The sequence below is a fragment of the Phaenicophaeus curvirostris genome, chromosome 1 (genome assembly GCF_032191515.1).
Source record: "Phaenicophaeus curvirostris isolate KB17595 chromosome 1, BPBGC_Pcur_1.0, whole genome shotgun sequence".
In the NCBI taxonomy this organism is placed as follows: domain Eukaryota; kingdom Metazoa; phylum Chordata; class Aves; order Cuculiformes; family Cuculidae; genus Phaenicophaeus; species Phaenicophaeus curvirostris.
In genome coordinates, this window is record NC_091392.1 from 106,600,239 (window position 1) to 106,619,556 (window position 19,318).

At 36.0% G+C, this 19,318-nt stretch overlaps 2 protein-coding genes across 4 annotated transcripts in view; one reads left to right on the forward strand and one right to left on the reverse strand.

Moving 5' to 3' along the window:
- Positions 1 to 4,088, forward strand: part of CHODL (chondrolectin) — a 28,372-nt gene extending 24,284 nt beyond the window's left edge. Inside the window, exons 7-8 of one of the 3 annotated variants that reach the window (XM_069870543.1) lie at positions 2,149 to 2,227; positions 3,871 to 4,009. In XM_069870543.1, coding sequence (XP_069726644.1) covers positions 2,149 to 2,227; positions 3,871 to 3,873 — 82 coding nt within the window. In that variant the 3' untranslated portion in view covers positions 3,874 to 4,009. The other 2 variants (XM_069870538.1, XM_069870552.1) reach the window with 2 other exon arrangements.
- Positions 4,089 to 9,132: 5,044 nt separating this feature from the next.
- TMPRSS15 (transmembrane serine protease 15) overlaps positions 9,133 to 19,318 on the reverse strand; it is a 56,879-nt gene continuing 46,693 nt past the window's right edge. Inside the window, exons 20-26 of the mRNA XM_069852854.1 lie at positions 18,290 to 18,385; positions 14,810 to 14,859; positions 14,194 to 14,368; positions 12,243 to 12,424; positions 11,944 to 12,039; positions 10,920 to 11,059; positions 9,133 to 9,288 (exon numbers count right to left, since the gene is read on the reverse strand). Coding sequence (XP_069708955.1) covers positions 9,133 to 9,288; positions 10,920 to 11,059; positions 11,944 to 12,039; positions 12,243 to 12,424; positions 14,194 to 14,368; positions 14,810 to 14,859; positions 18,290 to 18,385 — 895 coding nt within the window. The remainder of the gene's footprint in view (positions 9,289 to 10,919; positions 11,060 to 11,943; positions 12,040 to 12,242; positions 12,425 to 14,193; positions 14,369 to 14,809; positions 14,860 to 18,289; positions 18,386 to 19,318) is intronic.

Consider the following 19,318-nt stretch of genomic DNA (forward strand, 5'->3'; position numbering starts at 1 on the left):
CTTCACCTGTTTCTGAAGAAGATATCTTTGCTGACCATTTGAAATGCTAAGCTAGTGTCAGCACTTCTGCTTCACCTCTTCTATCGCAATTATCACTTATATGACATCTGGGCTTTCAGAAATAATAGTGACGTCCTTACTGACACAGGGTGAACTCAAAGAGTCACCTCAGTTTCTGACCAAAATTGCAATTTTATCCAGGGGTAAATCTATGGGGCCAGCAGCTGTTTAATGCTGTTTCAGTTCACATCCCATATGAGCAACAGATAGGCCACTGAAACAGACAAATTGAAAACAAAACTCAAAAACATGTTTTGAGCCACACGCCAGTGCAACTCCTTTGTACATCATGTACCTGTCAAAGAATATGCAAGAAGTAAATAGTTATTTGTATATACATGTAGGATCAAACAGATGTATACTGTACAAATAGGGCACATTTCAGCCTATGAAACAGGATGTGTTTTCATCCGCGCTTTAAAATTCTTTGGACATTTAATCCTTTTCAAAATATGATATACTAAGATATGACAACACACACACACACACATATATGTTTTAATTTCTCAACTAATCTGTCTGAAATTTTCAAGGATACTTTTAATTCTGCAGGTTTTTTTTCAGGAAGCATTCTCAAGTTGAAATAATCCAGAAGAGTTTAAAATGAAATATGTGTTATAGATGAACACTATTTTGGTAAAATACCATGAGTAATAAAGAGATTCACAAGCTCTTATCCCTCTTGAAGAGCAGGAATAATAGTAAGGAATACGACATCACTGTTTCAGGAAATTTGAAAAAAAAAATCTTCCTTATTTTTAGTCTTTATTTTTTCTGTTTCTTTTTAGTTAGCATTTTCTGCGAATAACTGAAATATATTTTTCAAGCAAGAAAATGCTCCAAATGTCAAGTCTGTTTGTATCTGTATGAGTTAGTGTATACTGATGTTCATAGCAGTCCGTAGGGATGAGTCTCATTGAAACAAATGAACAAAAAGAAAAGATATTATGAAGTCTGCATCATAAACTAGATTGTCTTTGTTATGCATTTTCTTATAAACAAGAAGAAAATGTGCACCTTCCCCCCTGTCTTATGGCAGAGAAATTCATTGTCATGAAAGGTTGAATTCAGTCCTTGACACTGGGGCTGTAGAAGGTTGGAAACTCAAAGCAAAAAAAGTAATAACGGAATCATATGTATAGCAATAGCAATTATATAAGCTATCTAACTGTGGGACCCTTATTACAATGGACCTGGATTTTTTGGTAAGTATGAAATACAGCTTTTTCTTTTACCAGAAAAAGTTCAACTCTCAAATACTCCTGGGAAAACAATAAGAGATTCATGGCCCACTGAAATCAATAGGAATAGTAGTGTTGACTTCAGTGGGCTTTAATCAGGCCTTTGATGCTATAGCAGTTAATCCAGAAGTAATCCACCTGAACTTCCAAGCGTTAAAAGATATTGGGAATTCAGCTTGGAAGATTGTACTTTTTCTGTTAGCTGATTAGTTTAGTAGAATAGATGATACAAATATCAGGGAGAAAATGGGTTTGAATGAAATGAGATTTTTTTTTTTTTCCAGAAAACAAGAAAAGAAAGAAAAAAACCCAAATTTTCTTTGAAATTAGTTCAAGTCAAAATTGGATATTCTGGTATCACCAAAAATGATGTATTTTCTTTTTCATCTGTTGAAACAGAACTTTGTTTTTAAAAAATACTTCCCCTTCTATAGTCTGTTATATTTCTGCATATGGCCTATCTTGTGAGTCATCTTTTTTCATCACAAATATGGAGTTCTTGGATTAAAAGGAAATGAAAAAAAAATGCCAACCACTTGAACTGATCATCTGGACCCTGTAGCACCTTAAGGAAGGGATTCTGTCCTGCCTGGGAAGGAGAAATCCCCAACTTTCCAAATGAACCTTTCTCGTTCTTTTTTAGGCTTCCACAACATGGTGACCTTTCCTCTGAAAGCCACAATCCATGGCCAGCCAGGACGTGCCTAGCTTGAAAGGTCATGACAAATTTTGCCTGGCGTTGGGCTCTTAAAGGGTGGCGATAAGGCAATGCAAAACATCTTCCCTGTAGCTAGTAGGAATGATCAGCTCATTCATGCTTAGATGCTCTCCCTTTCATTTCTTCCAGGGAAGCAAGGAGAAACTGCTTCAAAGACCCATCTCCATTATCATCTGAATGCCTTGCAGAAAGTTTAAATTCCAACTTGGTATATTTCTCAGTTTCTATGATTGCATTTGACGGTCAAAACAATGATATGTACAAGCTATTTATTGCATCTTCCTTGCCTTTCATACTAAAACCTATTTTGTGAACCAGATATATAGCTGTTGCAAATCAGCAGAGTTTCACTGAAGATAAGCTTATTTTGTACCATTAATTTTCTGATCCAAGGTATTTAGAAATTGTTCCTGCTGAGTAGCAAGGACTCTCCATTCAAAACACTTCATCATTAATTTGCAAAATGCACCTCATTTTACTGTATCAATCTGGACCAAAGTAGTGAATCAGTTTCTTAAAGAAAGAAGTGCTGAAACTACTTGTTTTATTGCAATTGCTTTATTTATAGCATTGTGGCCTGATCTAAAGTCCACTGAAACCAATCGGAGTCTTGCCAATTACTCCAATGGGTTCAGGTGCATAATGCATTACTTTGTAGGACTTCAGAGGTAAGTCTGGAGAGGCTAAGAAGTACTGTTACCATCCAGCTCCCTCAAAGTGCATTTTAAATCACCATAGATTTGCTTACATTTACACACCAGGGAAGGAGTAAAGCTGACCGTATAGGACTGTTGGGATTTTGACTCTCACGTTTCCATCTTACAGAATTATGCAAGGTTAATCCTCCTCCTCCATTTTTCACGCAATTGGAAAAAAAAATAGTACTGTGAAATATTCTGCCCAGAGATTAAAGCATTTTGATTGAAATGTAGCTGCAGTGGCTTATGAAGTGACTTTTCTCTTCAGTAGACTGCAATGCACTGTAATCCACCATCTAAGTAAGGGAAGGTGGTGTTTTGTGGCAGTGGTAGCAGAAATGCTAGCCATGTGGAAAGACTGACATCAACTTACAGGGTACTTCAGGGGTCCCTGTAAAGGTTAGAGTGAACATTTTTGCAGTGCTGCAGAGCAAGTACTTTTAGAACCGGTTTTATCTTTTTTATTAAAAACCTCCCAACACAAAAACTATTGGCAGTTTGGAATGAAAACTAGGCTCAAGAAAGCTTTCTACCAGTCATTCATTCCTAGGACTCTGATTCATATGCCATTACATCATTAGAAGTTAGGTCAAGCCCTGAAGGAAAGAGGCTTTCTGGCATACCAGTACACACTGGCACCTGTTAGTGTACCAGGGTCACAGGGATGCAGCTCCAGGGTGCATGTGGGCAGGGTTGTGGTAGCCCCCCTGGGATGGGTGGACTGCACCCTGAGCACTTTGGACAGGGCTTGGGGCATGTGCACTCCCATCCTCTATATGTCCCCCCAGATAAGGGAAGCACCCAACCTACCACCACCCCAGTCAATCAGCATCCAATCCCATCTCTGAAAAGATCACTCTGTATGAGTAGGTGTGCTTGAATGGTAACTGGAAAAACAGTCAGTTCAGTTCCTGGGAGGAGTGCTGCTAAGCAAGGTGGTCTGCTAACTTTGGTATCAGTGGTTTACCTTGACCCACTGCTGCGGGTGCCGTGCTTGATGCAGCATGGGCACGTCCTTTTTGCGTATGGGGAACCTATGCTATGAAAGCAACAAAGATGACCTTCAAATAGGGGATAAAATATCCAAGTCTGATTGAAAACTTGAATTAAGACTGCAAACACACTGAAAATAGTTCATATGTTTATTTTTCAGTAAAGGAAGAACAAAAACCAGTCCAAACCAGTCCACACTATGGATTTCAAAGACGCCTAGGAAGGACAGTAGCATGGAGGTATAATGATTTACTGACTGAAAACAAAGCAAAAATAACTTTTTGCAGTCAGGCTGCATTATGTCGTCAAAGAACATTAGCTTGGAATGGCTTGAAATGCAAAGGATCCACAAGAATGAACTGTAAGCTCCCCCTTGAGGCAAATGTTCAGATAATTTTTATATAATACTTGATTATTAACTCAGCAACAAAATATGCCATGCAAAATAAAGGGTATGTGTTTATTTTGCCAAGAGATGCAAGTTAGCTAGTTCTGAGAAATGAAATGAACAAAGCATTTGAAGTTTTTATGGGGAAATATCTACAGTGTATATCAGTTTTAAGGTTGTTTGTAGTTAAACAAGCCCTCTTTGTTTCCTTTACTCTCTCATGCATTGTAATGTAGTCGATGTACTGTAAATGGAACGGACGATTTTACAATGTAACAATTATTTATCTTTGCATAAATGTTTGATACAAAATATTTCTTTGGTATTTATTTGCACATTTATCACGGTTTTTGATCCACAGGCTCAACAATTACTTTATTACCTATTAACATAGTCAGTAGCAGAGATAGCTACCATATAGTGACAGAGATCTGATGTGGCAAAATTCCAGGATTCATAAAAGATATTTGATGTCGTATAATTCATCCACTTTGCCAGGGAAAGACTGTAACATTTTGACATATTGGTCCAAGGTCAACACTTGGCAAATGATACCTCATTAATGAGATGTCCTTTTAAGGCAGTTATTGGTTGTTATTTAAGTAAAATATTTTTACTTTTCCTGAGCAAAAAAATTAATATCACATTTAAGATTAAAATTACTTGTTTCAGTAAATCTCTGTAAAAAAACCATTAAAAATATTTTAAATACAGCTAATAGGAAAAATGTAAAGTTGAATCAAAGAGAAAATAAATGGCTTTTCTTGGAGGTGGAACTTATAGATTGATCCCAACGTCACTCAGGCTGTTAGCTAGAAAAGCATTAATAATATTAATTGATAGATAGATTTAGAGGTAAGCTTGATGCGCTTAAATTCTTCTTTTAGAGTTATTATTAACATCATTAACGTCCATTCTCTTTGGTTCCTTAAGACCTTTCTGTGCCATAAGAATGTTTTTACCAGTCATTAGGAGTAGATCTTGGGGTGGTAGCAATAGCACCCTGACTGATTAGTTGATGACAGTCTGGTGCTGTGGTAGATAGTTATAGGATTGTGCTGCAGTTCCAGCAAGAGTTCAAGAGCATGAATTCAAGCTAGATGGCTTTCCATTAACTCAGATGCAGAGCTACTGCTGGGTGAAAGTTTGGGAGAGTAAGACAGAAGCAGCAGCATGTCACTTTTTGGGTTGTCTGCACTCTGCTAGCTGATGTTGACCTTAGCTTTGTGCTTCAAAGACAAATGTGTATGAATTTTTCTGAGTAAAGGGGGGAAAAAACTCCACGTTTAATGTTCAATACTACTGATACTAATTCTTCAGTGCTATTGATAAAGCACTTTTGGAAGCATCTTAAAGTTGCTGCTATGCCCTGTTTTTACTTGCTTTTTGAAGAAGCCTTCTTCTGTTTTTCAGGTTAAGTATTGCTGTTCCTGCTTAGAATATTCTGTTGTTTTTCCAGTCGGTCGCAAGTTCTTTCTTTGCTCACTCCCTTAGTTCAATTTGCAGTGATTGCAAATAGAGAGAAAACACTATGATCCTGCATGATCACCAAGACCAGAACTATTTTTCTCCTGACTTAGATACTATTTAACTCAACAGAGAGGAAGAGATTCCTCTTTCTTGGAAACAGCTGCAGTGAAAAAAAAATATATTTTATAGTCTTGAAGGATTAACTCCCCAATTAAAATAGGGAAGGTGGGAGAGGGAAGATTTACAATTAAACTATTTATTGAGGAGATGTAAAGGTGTAGCAATCAATATTCTGATTAATGCAGGAGCAGCAACAGAAGTAATTTCCAGGTCACAATTAGGAGAACGCAAATACCTTCAGATGTGTTTCTTGCAGGGTAAAGGTGATTGCTGGGCAATCTTAAACACTGTGCGAAGGAAGAATGGAAAGTAGCATGCAATGCTTTTAGCATAATGAACTTGGATTCTGTATGTGAATAAGAACTACTGATTATTGGGGTAAAATACTTCCCTGTCATATCACTTGCAAAGAGGACTGAAGCAGTTTCCTGCCATGTATTTTTTTTGCTTAGGATGTTGTTCCTAGATACCAGGTAAAATCTAAACAATCCTAAGAATCTTCTGCAGAGGACTATAAATAGGGCACAAATCAAACTTAGTCTTATGACTTCCACACTTAAGTAGGTGATTCTGTTTCATGCAAAAGCACATAAAGCTCATACATACAGAAATTCTTTTAACTTTATTTCCCTTATTTCCACACACAAAAGGAAAATAAGGGGGGAAAAGAGTAAAAGAGGAAAGAGGGAAAATATTAGCATTTCACACTTGGAGAGACAATACCTAACAATTAGACTTCATGCTGGTATTTCCTCTGGGGATTTCCAAATTTTACTGGGGCTTTCAGAAAAACATCAAGAATTATTTACATTGCATGGTCCATTAGTGGCAACAGAATTGCTATTTAAAAAGAAAAACAACAAAAAATCCCCAACAAAAAACCTCAAGCCTCTGTACCTTTCATATTCACATTAAACTCTACAGAACAGAGAAAAGGAAAAAACATTCAATTTCAGATGACAGATTCCATCCACTAGAGTCACTTTGAATAAGCTTGTTGGCTTTTAGGTACAGCTGTGGGATCCCCTCACAGTGACCGCATTCCCTTCCTTTCTCTGCCTCTCTAAATCTCTTCCAAATGGCAGCAGTAGGTTAGGCAAGTAACTGAAGGATGAACAGTAAACCTTAGGTAGTCTTCAGGTGGATGTTATGACTTCAATCTGCCATTTTAAAAACATAATGCTCCCACCATCCCTATTTTCACCAAGGAATATTTTTCTATATTTTTCTTTTTTCTCCATGGTGATCTTGGCCTTTTACAAGGAAGAAGCACCTAAGAGAGAATGCTTATTTCCTTCTTTATTCTAATAAGCTCTTTTTGGTGCAAGCAAGTGTAAGTCAGCCTCAAGCTTTCACTGTCTATTTCAAAGCCTGGTCTAGTGGGACATGTCCCCGCCCATGGCAGAGTGGTTGGAAAGATGATCTTTAAGGCCCTTTCCTACCCAAACCATGCTGTAATTCTATGAGTCTATGATCTTGGACCTGTGGTTCAGTTGAAAATAATTAATTCTGCCCACATGTTTTAACATAGCAATGACTTGTTTCTCTATGGGTTAATGTTAAGTCAAATGAAGTAACAGATGCTGAATGAAGGCTAGAATGTGGTCAACTAAGGTTATGTTAGTTTTCTCTAGACATAAAATATTGAATTAAATTATTCATTTATAATTATACTTATCTATATTATATATAGGTAATATACTAAAGTGTATGTATTTATATATCAGACTTTATAATAGGAATCTTTTTAGTCTGAGTGGATGATTTATTAATGTATACCTCAAAATAGATCTGTGCTTTCCAGTTTGGAAAGCAAAAAATGCACATAAATGGAAATACATCACCATGTTTCTGGGAAGCATATTTTCTAGTCACTGGATCTGCTTTGAGTTGCCTCTTGTATTTCATTAAAAGACCAAAACACCATTTACAATAGTGATGTATGGCAAATAATGCAGAAATCATGTCACATTTTAATTAAACATTTTAATGTAATTGCTTTGCCCAAATCAATTTATACTGATAGCAGAATGCACTTTCTATTCAGTGGCTGTTTAAAAGTAAAGGAGACTAACAGCAGAAACAGTGGTCCACTCTCAAAGACAGGAACATTTCAACATTAAAAACTGTGTGGTTTATATGAAAAAAGTGTCTAAAGCTCCTTTTATCTTCTCTCTGGCTTAATTACATCTGTCTGTGTTCCTTGTGGTCACAGATGTATTAATAAAGCTAAATGTTTCTGTCTGGACCTAGTCATCTAATGCTTATGAAGGCCAGAAAGGAGTTTGGGACTTGATAGCTTTTATCAGTGACTGCCATCCTATGTTTGTAAGCTAGCCTTGTATTTTGGGCACTTCTTACCTGCATTTAGCCTTGTAAGCAGCTATTGTGGGAGTTCCTTACAAAAATCATACATCTATTTGTATATGTATAAGTTAGGATTCATTTTTGGAATTCATATTTTCTTGCGGTACCTTTCATTAAAAATATATTAAATTCCTACACTAGGCTGAAAACAGAAATAAAGAAATGCATCAAATTATATGAAGAGGTTATTGAATTGAAACCATTTCAACAAGTTGATAACAATATTTTATTTGAAACAAATTCAGAAAAAAGCTCAAGAAGATAAAATTTGCTTTTATTAATTCATATTCTCTCCTCTTTATACAAAGCAAAACATCAGTATTTAAAGTAACCAGTACAGGAAAAGCATGTAATGTATGAAAGGAACCCTATTAGTTTCTACTCACTGGGAACAGCTGATGCTCATAATTGTCACATGTATTTAACAAACATTACCTTGTATGAGAGGAACTTACAGTATTGTGAGACTGCGTAGATGTACACAATTGCCAAAACACTTGCCTAAAAAGAAATCTAAAAATCTATACTCAGTCCTTATTTAATTCTATTAATTCCAAATGAATTACACAAGACAGAAATTTTGGCTTACATTCAGTTTATTAATTAGAAAGCAGCATGGTACGTGATCAGCCTTTATGCACAATCCATAAACTTCATTCCAGAGCTTATGTAACAGACAAGACAGGAGAACTCCCACAAGTCCTGTTTAAACAGTCTTTCATTTTGATATGTGGTGAGATTATTAAGAGTTGACTATTCATTGAAATGAAAATACGCATTGAAAAATACAGTGTAAAAACATAAAACCAGGTAAAATTTTGCCTGACATTTGCAGTTTGTAAACTGGTTTTTTTTTCTTTTTTTTTTTTACTGCCCATGCTTTGTAAAGCCCTACATTATACATTTAACGCACTGGTGTTCAAAGAAAAAGTGAAGTTATCAGTTCTTAATAATTTTTTAGCATTTATTCAGTTTGTGAATTAACTGTGAGATTGGAATGCTAGTCTGGTTTACGTCATTATACAATAGCTTACTTTCAATCTTAAAATTCTATTTCTACCATTAAAAAATATCAAGCTAATAGATGATTTTTGTGATCCAGTCCACAAACATGGAGACTCGAACATACACTCCTGGTCGTTTGGGAAGTGCACACTGACGGCCAAATGATATTACACCAACCAAAAACCACTTGTTACCATCTTCATATGTCAGAGGACCACCTGAATCTCCCTGCAATATTCAAAGTTAAAAATGAACAATATCAAAGCTGAAGCAGAGCCTGTTTATGATCTTTTGTTCATGTTGATCCATAATTGTAGACATAACATCCCTATATACCTTGGTCATCAGAAGTGAGTTCAATATGATTTCTTCTATATGGAAAAATCCTTGAGATAATGCATTTCCTTTTTTTTTTTTTTTTTAAAGGGATATGACCTTAAGCGCTTATCATCCTTTCAATACAGGACTGGGTTTCAAATAATTTTTTTCCTTATTACTTTTACATTTAGTCCTTAATCTTTCGCAAAGCCTGGGAAAATGTGTGGGATTATTTTCTAGTTGAATGTAATCAGCCAAAATGTTGTTCTATTTTCAGTCAACTCAGACTGCCTGCACTTTCAGATTTAGTGAAAAAGATGCCAAGATTGCCAGAAAAGAAAATGCCCCTTTACCACACCTCCTTCTCAGTAGTTTAGCAGGGTTACAATAGAGTGTGGGAGACCAAATTTTATTCATCCCACAGCCTGAGTGCGGGATGAGTCAACCATAAGTGTCTTGGTTTGATGAGAAAGAAAATAGTGACTGTTTTTCATTGTCTATTGAGTTAGTTGAACCTATATTACTTTTGCCTTCTCATGGTTCTGCGAATGGAGCTTTACGGGAAGGTTCTACAAAGACATTAAAATACTTCTGCTCATAACTCTAGGGCATCTGCAAAAGTTCAAAAGGCTATGACAGCAGCCTAAAGGCTGAAGCACTATGAGGTCTCACTTATTTGTCTTTGCTCATGGTTGAATGGTCATTGATCACAACCCTGGTCACTTGTACTCTGTATCAGCCTATGATGCTACACTGCTTTTTTTTTTTTCCCCAATATGATTGTCAGGAAGCAAAAAGGAAAGAGGAAAATGACAGAGGCTGAAGGAATGGTAAGTGAAATTAGCCTTGCATACACTCCTCCTTCTAGGCTAAACTAGCCAAAGTCACTGCACCCCATGAAGGCTTAGGTTGTGAGAACAAGGCAACAGCAATTATGGGAGTGCTCTGCATCGTGTTTCAGGAGAATCAGCCGGTCTCCATGCCATAGACTTCATATGGCTGGAAGAAAAAATCTGTGACAGACAACTATGTCCTCCAAGAGACACAGTGTTTTACAAGCAGAGCTGGAATGGATTAAAGGTAAGTCTCCAGGAAGCAGCATAGGAGACCAATGCAGAAAAGCAGCCTCTCTAAAATACTGTGGCATCCACTTATAAAAGCTCTCCAGAGTCTACATGTTCTGTGGAAGAGCACCATTGCTCTCTCTTTCACTGCATGAAGCATTTCTGAGATGTCAGTCTGTCTGGCATTTATCTCTCTGTACTCTGCTTTTCCCTAAGAATATCCCTCCTTCCTTCATGAAATTACTCGGTAGTAACGATTCAAAGATCAGTTCCATGGCTGTTTATGTCAAGATAATACAAAGCAGTTTTTTATCTTTTCAACTTAATAAAGTATTAAATGGGCAAAATACTATGAGTAGAAATTACATTCATGGATAGTGATTGTCCTCATTTTAATAGTTGGAATATCAGGGAGAATGTTATTTAGTGATTATATGTGGCGTATGCTGGCAGCGGAAATGAGTCACTTGTATTTACCTTACAGGAATCTATTCCTCCCATGTCATATCCTGCACAGATCATATTCTCAGTAATAATGTATTCTGGCATCCATTGTCGGCATTTTTCATTTGAAATCAGAGGAACCACTGCTTCTTTCAATATATTTGAAGGGGGACCTGATGAAAATATGAAGTATGTTTATCCACTGTAATAAATATGTACATCCTGCTGGGAACACTGATGATTTTGTTGCTTTTCCAGCATGCTGGTCATGCTGCCGAGCAGCAGGAAGCTCTCCCTCACCGCTTTATTATTAAAGCTTATTCCCCTGTAGCACAGTCACTGATTAAATGATGTTCACTAGCTGAATCCTATCTATCATTTGTGTAATGGAACTAAATTTGGTTACAAATCAAGATTACTAAAATCATTGTCTATGAAATCATGGTGATATCTAAGGGATAATTATGATCTTAGGAGCTTGGATTGTCCAATGGTTCCTCAGCATTTATTGTGTAACTTAGATTGAGTCTTTCAAGTTTTTATAAAGATTTCTGTTCCTACCCAAAATTTGAAATGCAATTTTATTCTGAAAATGTATTAGCAAATGTGTACAAGCAACTGTGGAAGTGAAATGGCATGTTTACTACCTCACAGAGACTCCAAATCTGGAGTGTGTGATATACAAACAGAACATACGTTTCTCGCTACAGTATTCTTGACTGCTGGGGAAGATTTTCAGAAGGACTAATCTTCCTCCTCCACTCAATATTTGGAAATAAGATGTACATATTTCATACAGAGAAAAGTAGTCATCATAACTTTTAAGGGGATGCGATAAGTTTTATCATAATTTGATGATCTTAGATTTTTCTGATAACTATGTAATAACTCTACTGCTTTGCTTAAGGTAAGGAAGAGTAGTATGGATTAGTTCCCAAATTTTCATAGGGAGGAGCAACTTTCTGAACTATTTGACCTTAGTAACTCCCCTGGAATCAGGAGCAAGCTCTCCCGCATGGCTTCATGCCTGCCATAGTTTTGCAGGCAGATGACCCACCTCCATACATAATGTCACCCCAGCCAGCAATGGAGCAGTTAATTCCTGGTAAAAACTGTTGATTTTTTTCTGGTAAGCAGATAGGCTGTATGTAATCTGTGAAAGAGAAACAAGCAACCAATTTCAACCTCTTCCCTGTATTCAGGTTTTTATGAAGTCACATATGGAAATGTTTACTAATTCAAAATCACTTTTGTGGCAAGATATCCAGGAGGTACTGGACTGACCTTTATATACTTAGCATGGTTAGCATTTTTCATAATAAAGTAAATCTGCTTTATGGGAAAATAATAACTTACCTGTATATTGCACTTTGTTCTGAAGGTGCATGAGAGCAATATCACTATCTTTTGTACTCTTCATGTAATGAGGATTTATAACTATTTGATCAATATTTTGAACTACTGTTGAAGGCTGTGTCATATTTGATTGGTCATACAAGCCAAGAACTGCTTTCCATTGGGATGGTTTTAATTGCCTCCTAGAAGTTGCAAGGAATATTCAAAATTATGAATAATTAATGAAACATTTGAAAAATATGTTAGTTAAAATGCTAATCATGATGATTCATAGCATTCACATATTGTGTTAAAATAATTAGAATGTAGCTTACAGACAACAGATGTTCTTACAATTTTGTGATAGTAATACTATCTTAAACATCCACACTGTAGAAATAGGTAGTTGTTTTTTTAATGTTAGATTACAATGCATTATTTAAAAGGAATTAATCAGACAGTAGTGCAGAGGACAAACTACATTAACTACATTACTGTGGCTTTTTAAACACTGAAGGATACTGCTGACTAAGGCAGTTACTATAGGTCCCAATTAGAAAATTACTATGGAAAATCTAAAGAAAAAAATGAATGTATTGGCATAGCTTCCACTGCATTACTACTTAGCTATTTATAATGAAAGGTCTACTGTAATTTCTTTTTTTAACATTATGATGTCTAGATGTATTCTACAGCGCTTGTTTTTATGTTTTAGAAGCAAACCCTAGAAAATATTTAAATATGCATCACTTCCTTGAATGGTACCATGTAGAGGATATCCAATATTGCCTAATCCATGAACATAAATCAAGATTCACTCCGGTGATATACAGTAAATCTCGATCAGTCTATGTAATATACGGGAGGAACAGGCAACACTACGTTTACCCTTATGAGGTATGATGTCATCCTTTACACCACTGGCAGAGATTCAACTAATTAATGAAGGCCCACGTTAATTATGGTTTAAGTGCAAATGCTTAGTATTAATACCATATATTTAAAGTGCAGTTGTTAATTTTTCACAAAATGCTGCTTAGTTTCCATGATCCTCTGCTTAAAAGTAAATATTAAGGATTTTCTAGAAAGTAAAGGAGCCTTTGGCTGAAGTGGCAACTGTTTCAAAACATGGTAATTAAGCAGTGAGCTAGTTGTTAATTTTTTATATTTTTTACAAATTATTCATAATCAGTTAGTGGACCTGCTCATAAAATCAATGTTTCATCGTTATTAAATCAAAAAGAAAAGACATGGCATGGATGTCATATGGCCATCTCAGCTAGGTGGAAAGATGCCCTGGAGCTGGTGGAAGGAGGCACTTGCGAATTTATATTAATTTCATTCTAAATCAAACATTTTGAGACCCTCTAAAAAGTGCTACTCCCCAGTGATTTCAGTGTGAACTTTTGAATCACAGAATCACAGAATCACTAGGCTGGAAAAGACCCACAGGATCATTGAGTCCAACCATTCCTATCAATCACTAAATAATGCCCCTTAGCACCTCATCCGTCCATCCCTTAAACACCTCCAGGGAAAGTGACACAACCACCTCCCTGGGCAGCCTGTTCCAGTGTCCAATGACCCTTTCCGTGAAAAGTTTGTTTTTGACCTCAAGACTGAACCTCCCCTAGCGGAGCTTGAGGCCGTTCCCTCTTGTCCTGTCCCCTGTCACTTGGGAGAAGAGGCCAGCACCCTCCTCTCCACAACCTCCTTTCAGGTAGTTGTAAAGAGCAATAAGGTCTCCCCTCAGCCTCCTTTTCTCAAGGCTAAACAACTCCTGCTCCATCAGCCGTTCCTCATAAGACCTGTTCTCCAGGCCCTTCACCAGCTTCGTTGCTCTTTTGCTTTGTATAGGATTGATCAATGGCTCAGGTCATGTTCCGCCTTACTGACGACTATCTACCATTTGGATACTTGCATGTTCTGAGAGCATAAGAATGTTTTAGCTTCTGAGTACAATGAATATTACCCATATACACAGTGTGCTGCTGTCACTAGCCATTCATCACTGACAAGGGAAGCTCCACAAAGAGGTCTGGAATTAAAATTGAGTGAAACTATCCAAGGCCAAGCCATTCTTCTGGCATCATTTCCACCTGCAATCCTTGTTCCATCAGTCTGAGTTAACAGCTGTTTTCCACAAGCTGAAATAACAACAGAAAAAAATAAAAAACTTAAGGTTTGCTTATTTTTAGGGTGATATAGTGTGTTTTATTAGGCTAGCTAATATTTTGGAAAAGTAGGCTTTGTAGTATCTGAACTGCTATTCAGAAATACTATAACTGGAAAAAAGGTCAGTGTTTTATATGTGAAATAATGTAGACACTTTAAAACATGGATTTAGATGCATTCTTTCTTCACACCTTCTGGATTTTTCATATATGCATTTCCAGTATAGACCTATTTCTAGCGTATACTTAACTCTGAAAACAAGTGAGGGCTGTAAATTTTCCTGTGTTTAGATCATTATTAGTATAGTTTTAATAGTCCACTCCCTAACCTTTCAATTCAAACTATAAACATTAGGCTTTATGGACTGAACAATTCAATTTCTGTAGAAATATTCCCTGAGTATGCTCACTTACGTTCAATGTTACATTGCAGATGAACCACCAGGTTCTTCAAACAGTGTTCTCTAGAAAGAAAGTGCAATTAAACCACAAGTGTCTGCATATAAGGTAACACTAAATGACTGTCAAATACACATACATGCACACACATATATATAAATGTATATAAGCATATATATATGTACCTTAGTTTATCAGTATCAAAATGTTAAATATAATATTTTGTCCTAGATGTTTTAATTATATTTTAATTATAGACAACATTGTATTATATATGGTAAATGTACATAGTCTTCTTCAATGGACATTTAATTGGAGTATGTTTTGGAAATAAAAGTGGACTTCCTTTCTGTTTTAGGGAAATGAAAAATCTGTCTGTGACAGATTATTAGTAAAATTGCATCTGCATATTGTATTTTTCCTAGCTTTTGAGATGTTTTCAAAACCTGACCACTAGAGATCAGTATGACCAAAGAATTTAAGAGGTTAGTTTAACATCACTGTATCTTTTTTCTAAGATTATAATGGACTGTAAAATATATAGCTACATATACAGGGTTAGAAATTATTTAGCAGAGATATTTAGCCAGAGTATGAGGAGCACAAGACCTCATATGAAAAATACTCAAACATTTCTGATACCCAGAGGTTTTAATATTATCTTCATAGCTTATAAGGAATCTGAACAATTGAGGCAGTGTGTGTGGTAGCAATTTAAATCTGATACACACAGAAATAGATTAAAAAATGTTTGTCAATGACTAGTTTACAATATTCATTTCCAGGTAACTTTTAAATAGACAAAAGGAAGTATACTTTAAACATGATAAGGTGTTAGGTATCCCTCACTATATTTGCTCTAAAATTTCATAACTCTTGGGAAGGAAATAGTGTATGGCATTACCCAGCATTTTCAAAATGGCATAATGGTTCAAGAAGGGCAAATGGGAGTTGTAATTACACCTCCCTCCCCCCAGCCCTACCCCACACCTGGTTAAATTTTCACTACAGAAGAGGTAAGAATGAGATATGCCTCCAGCCCTGAATAGTCTCACATAGCCATTTTCCCCTTGAAGATAAATGCATAATATTAAAGATGTAATTTAAAAAGTGGAAACCAAATTCTGTATTTTGTGTTCAAATCTGTATTGACTTCATAAGGGTGTCCCTTGGTAGTGAGGCAAACATCAAGGAGAATAATCAGAAATGCGTAAATCCATAGGCAACCAATACTAACTTCTGCACAAACTTCATAAAAACTAAAACTCTTGACCAAGCTCCCTCCGTAGGCTTTTAAATGGTGGTCACTGGTACTGTACATTAGCTCCTTTATCTAGTTCTGTATTATCTCCTAGGCAGATGCATAAACAACCCAAACTAACATACAACATGTCAGATTTGTCCCTATCCTTTTAAAATTAAGCAGGGAGTCACATGTGACAAGGTTCTTTGTCTCACCACCAGTACCTAATGATCGCTTTATTGAGGCCATTCATGGGCATCTACTTTTTCTACTTTCTGAAGCTATCTGCCAGTATGAAAACCACTTCCTTGCCTGCTCTTCAATTCATCAGCTCTCAGCTGACTCTTAGTCACCGTAGGAGAGTCCAGAAGACATATGTTGAATACCCATCATATGAGCCCCTGAGTGTCATCTTTGAAGCTGCATGCTGGGCAGAAATCTGGAGTAAATGGGACATATGTGAGTATGATCTTTACTGAGGACTAGCAAAAGCAATTGTGCCTGTGGAATCTGCACATGTGTATCTTCAAGGCAGGATTTTGCCCATTACAAAGCTAACCTGCCAAGAAATACATTACCTAAGGGCATCAGAGAACAGTTTTGCTGTCTCTGCCGCCACAACTTTCAAGTCCTATTTTATGTGCCCTCTTTTGCTTCACTGGTAGTTATGCTTGAATAAAGACCAAAGGAAATGTAAGAAATAAATTTTATAATTTGATTAGTAGTTAATGTTTTTTTTAATTAAAAATCTGTATAATCTTTCTATCATTCTGTATATGTAAAAAAAAGTATGTGAATCTGTACAGATGTTACCCTATACATTGATTCCTGTCAGCTGTCCAGATGAAAAATTGTAGAAGATACCTATTTCTGCAACAGATTTACAACTAGGATGAATGAACTTATTCCATTTCTTCCCACATTAATCACTTTTTAGTGTTTAACAGATATTAACAGAAGATGTCTTTAAATCATTACTGCTCTTTAAGATCGTTTGTGGCAATATTGGTTTAGACATATACTCGAGAAAAAAAAGTAAAATACCTTGCAATGATATTCCATTAGTTTAGTATACTTTCACCACCAGTGAGAGTGGTAAATGTTCGGGATTAACAGAGTATGATTAGAACATGCAACGTATTTTTTTTTTCCTTCAATGGACAACAAATTAAGAATTCTCTCCTGCTTTGTTACTATGCAGTAGGTTTATAAAGGAAACCTGAAAGAACATGGACTCTTCCCATCGTCAGCATGGTTACAGCATTTTAGAAAGTAGGTAGTAATTTTCTGCCTCAGTGCTTTTAGTAGGATTCCAGGAAAATGTAATAAACCCTCCTATACAGACAGTAACTGAAGTCTTTACATATATATATATATATATATATATATATTTTATTTGATGGTGACAAGCCTTTCTCCTTTTAGAGTTGTACTACAAATCCCAGAATTTCTTGAGAATATAATTATATTTTCATTTAATCTACAAGAAATTCTACCAGTGTGTAGGACCCTTCAGAATCACTTTAATTGTTATTTGCACTGAGAAAGATTAGAGTATATTCAAACGTATTCTGAGAATCATCTAATCTAATTATTCACTTCTAAATGTGGAGAAAAATCCAGAAGTCATTGTTGAGTGGGACTAATTTGTCTAAATATACATACCTGGCTGTGGATTGCCTACTTTAGCAATCCAGGCTTAATCCTAACTCTGTCAGTAAAGGTGATGGCTTATAGAGTGTCACTCATTATGTTTCAAGAGATGCCTAGACAGATCACAATTTGTGGTCTTTATATTTCTCTATTATCAAGAGAACCTAGCGTGATAACTACTGTATTGCCATAGGTGAAAGACATTCATTTTTAATTCTTCTACTATATTGAATATTAATAATTTAAAGATTTCTAGGTAAGAAATGATTCATAAAAATAACAGTATTTATCGTTCCCACAGTAAATGTATAGACTTCACTTAAGACTGTATTGAATGCTGTCTAAGAATACAGCAAATTTTTCTCTCTTCTTAAATTTACAGTAGATGGACAAGAATGGAGGGAGTAAGAGTGAGTTGCCCAATGTTATGCAGAATTCAGCAGTAGACAAAGATTAAAAAGTGGATATGTTTGTCATCCAGACCTCATACAGAACCATGCTGTCTCCTAGATAAACCTGAGCTGGATATTGGTGTAGGAATGATCACGACTACGCCTTAAATTAGCCTTTGTATGTAGAAGTAGCCTCACTCTACTCACCTTTTTGTAAATATTAGGCTGTTGTTAGCTGCTTTGGTGATGCTAACAAACAGGCCTTCTCCAGTGAATAATACAGTTGATGACACATTTACATCCCTAGAAGGAAAAGACACATATGAATATTTTTAAATATTTATCCTCTACCACCAGTGGGGGAATGTTTGGGACAGGACTGTGATGGTGGAAAACAGCACCATTTTCTTTCCTTAAATAATGACCAATTAACAGGAGATTTTTAGAGCTTGAAACTCACATGTATTAAAACGTGACTTGCCTACTTTCACACTTACACCAAGATTTCTAATGCCCCAGTAATATTGAAAGAGACATTAATTATTTTAATAGGAGCAAAGTATGAATTTCTGCTTTTCTGTGCTAAATTGAAGGATTTGCAGTACTAGTTCTCAAATGTATGGAGCTAAAACTTAGTATACAAAATTGAACAGTAATAGGTGAACCTTGGAATATCAGAGTTTTGCTTTCTTGAGAGGGAGGGTAATTACACTGATAATATATTTCTGTGCCTATAGGAGAAATGAAACTGTTTTTTAGATCATGAAGAATATAAAGGAATTAATGCTACCTTTTCAGAAGTTAAGTTTCACCTTGTAGATCTGTTGAAATCAAAATAACTCTTTGTGGAATAAATCAAGGGTGTCATGTTTGCTACGAACAGGATAGTTCATCTGAAGTGGGGTGTAGTCCTCAACTCAATTTTTTTTTTGCAACAAGAACCTTTTGAATACCAAGTATTCAGTGTACTAGTAGTGAGATAAATAGTCTTGATGTTTACAGCCCATATCTAGTTTTACTTTATAGCTCTTTCCTTATCATATACTTTGTGTTACTGCATACGACCAACTTGGAACATAGACCTAAGGAATGCATTTGCTTTCTCTTGAGGAACCATTGGGAAAAATAGAGCTGTGTTCAGTTTACATAATTTTCTGGGGCCTGACAGCCTACTTCTGTCTGACTCTATCCAGAGCAAGAAGAGAAGGTTTAACACACAGAAAGCATCTCTATAGC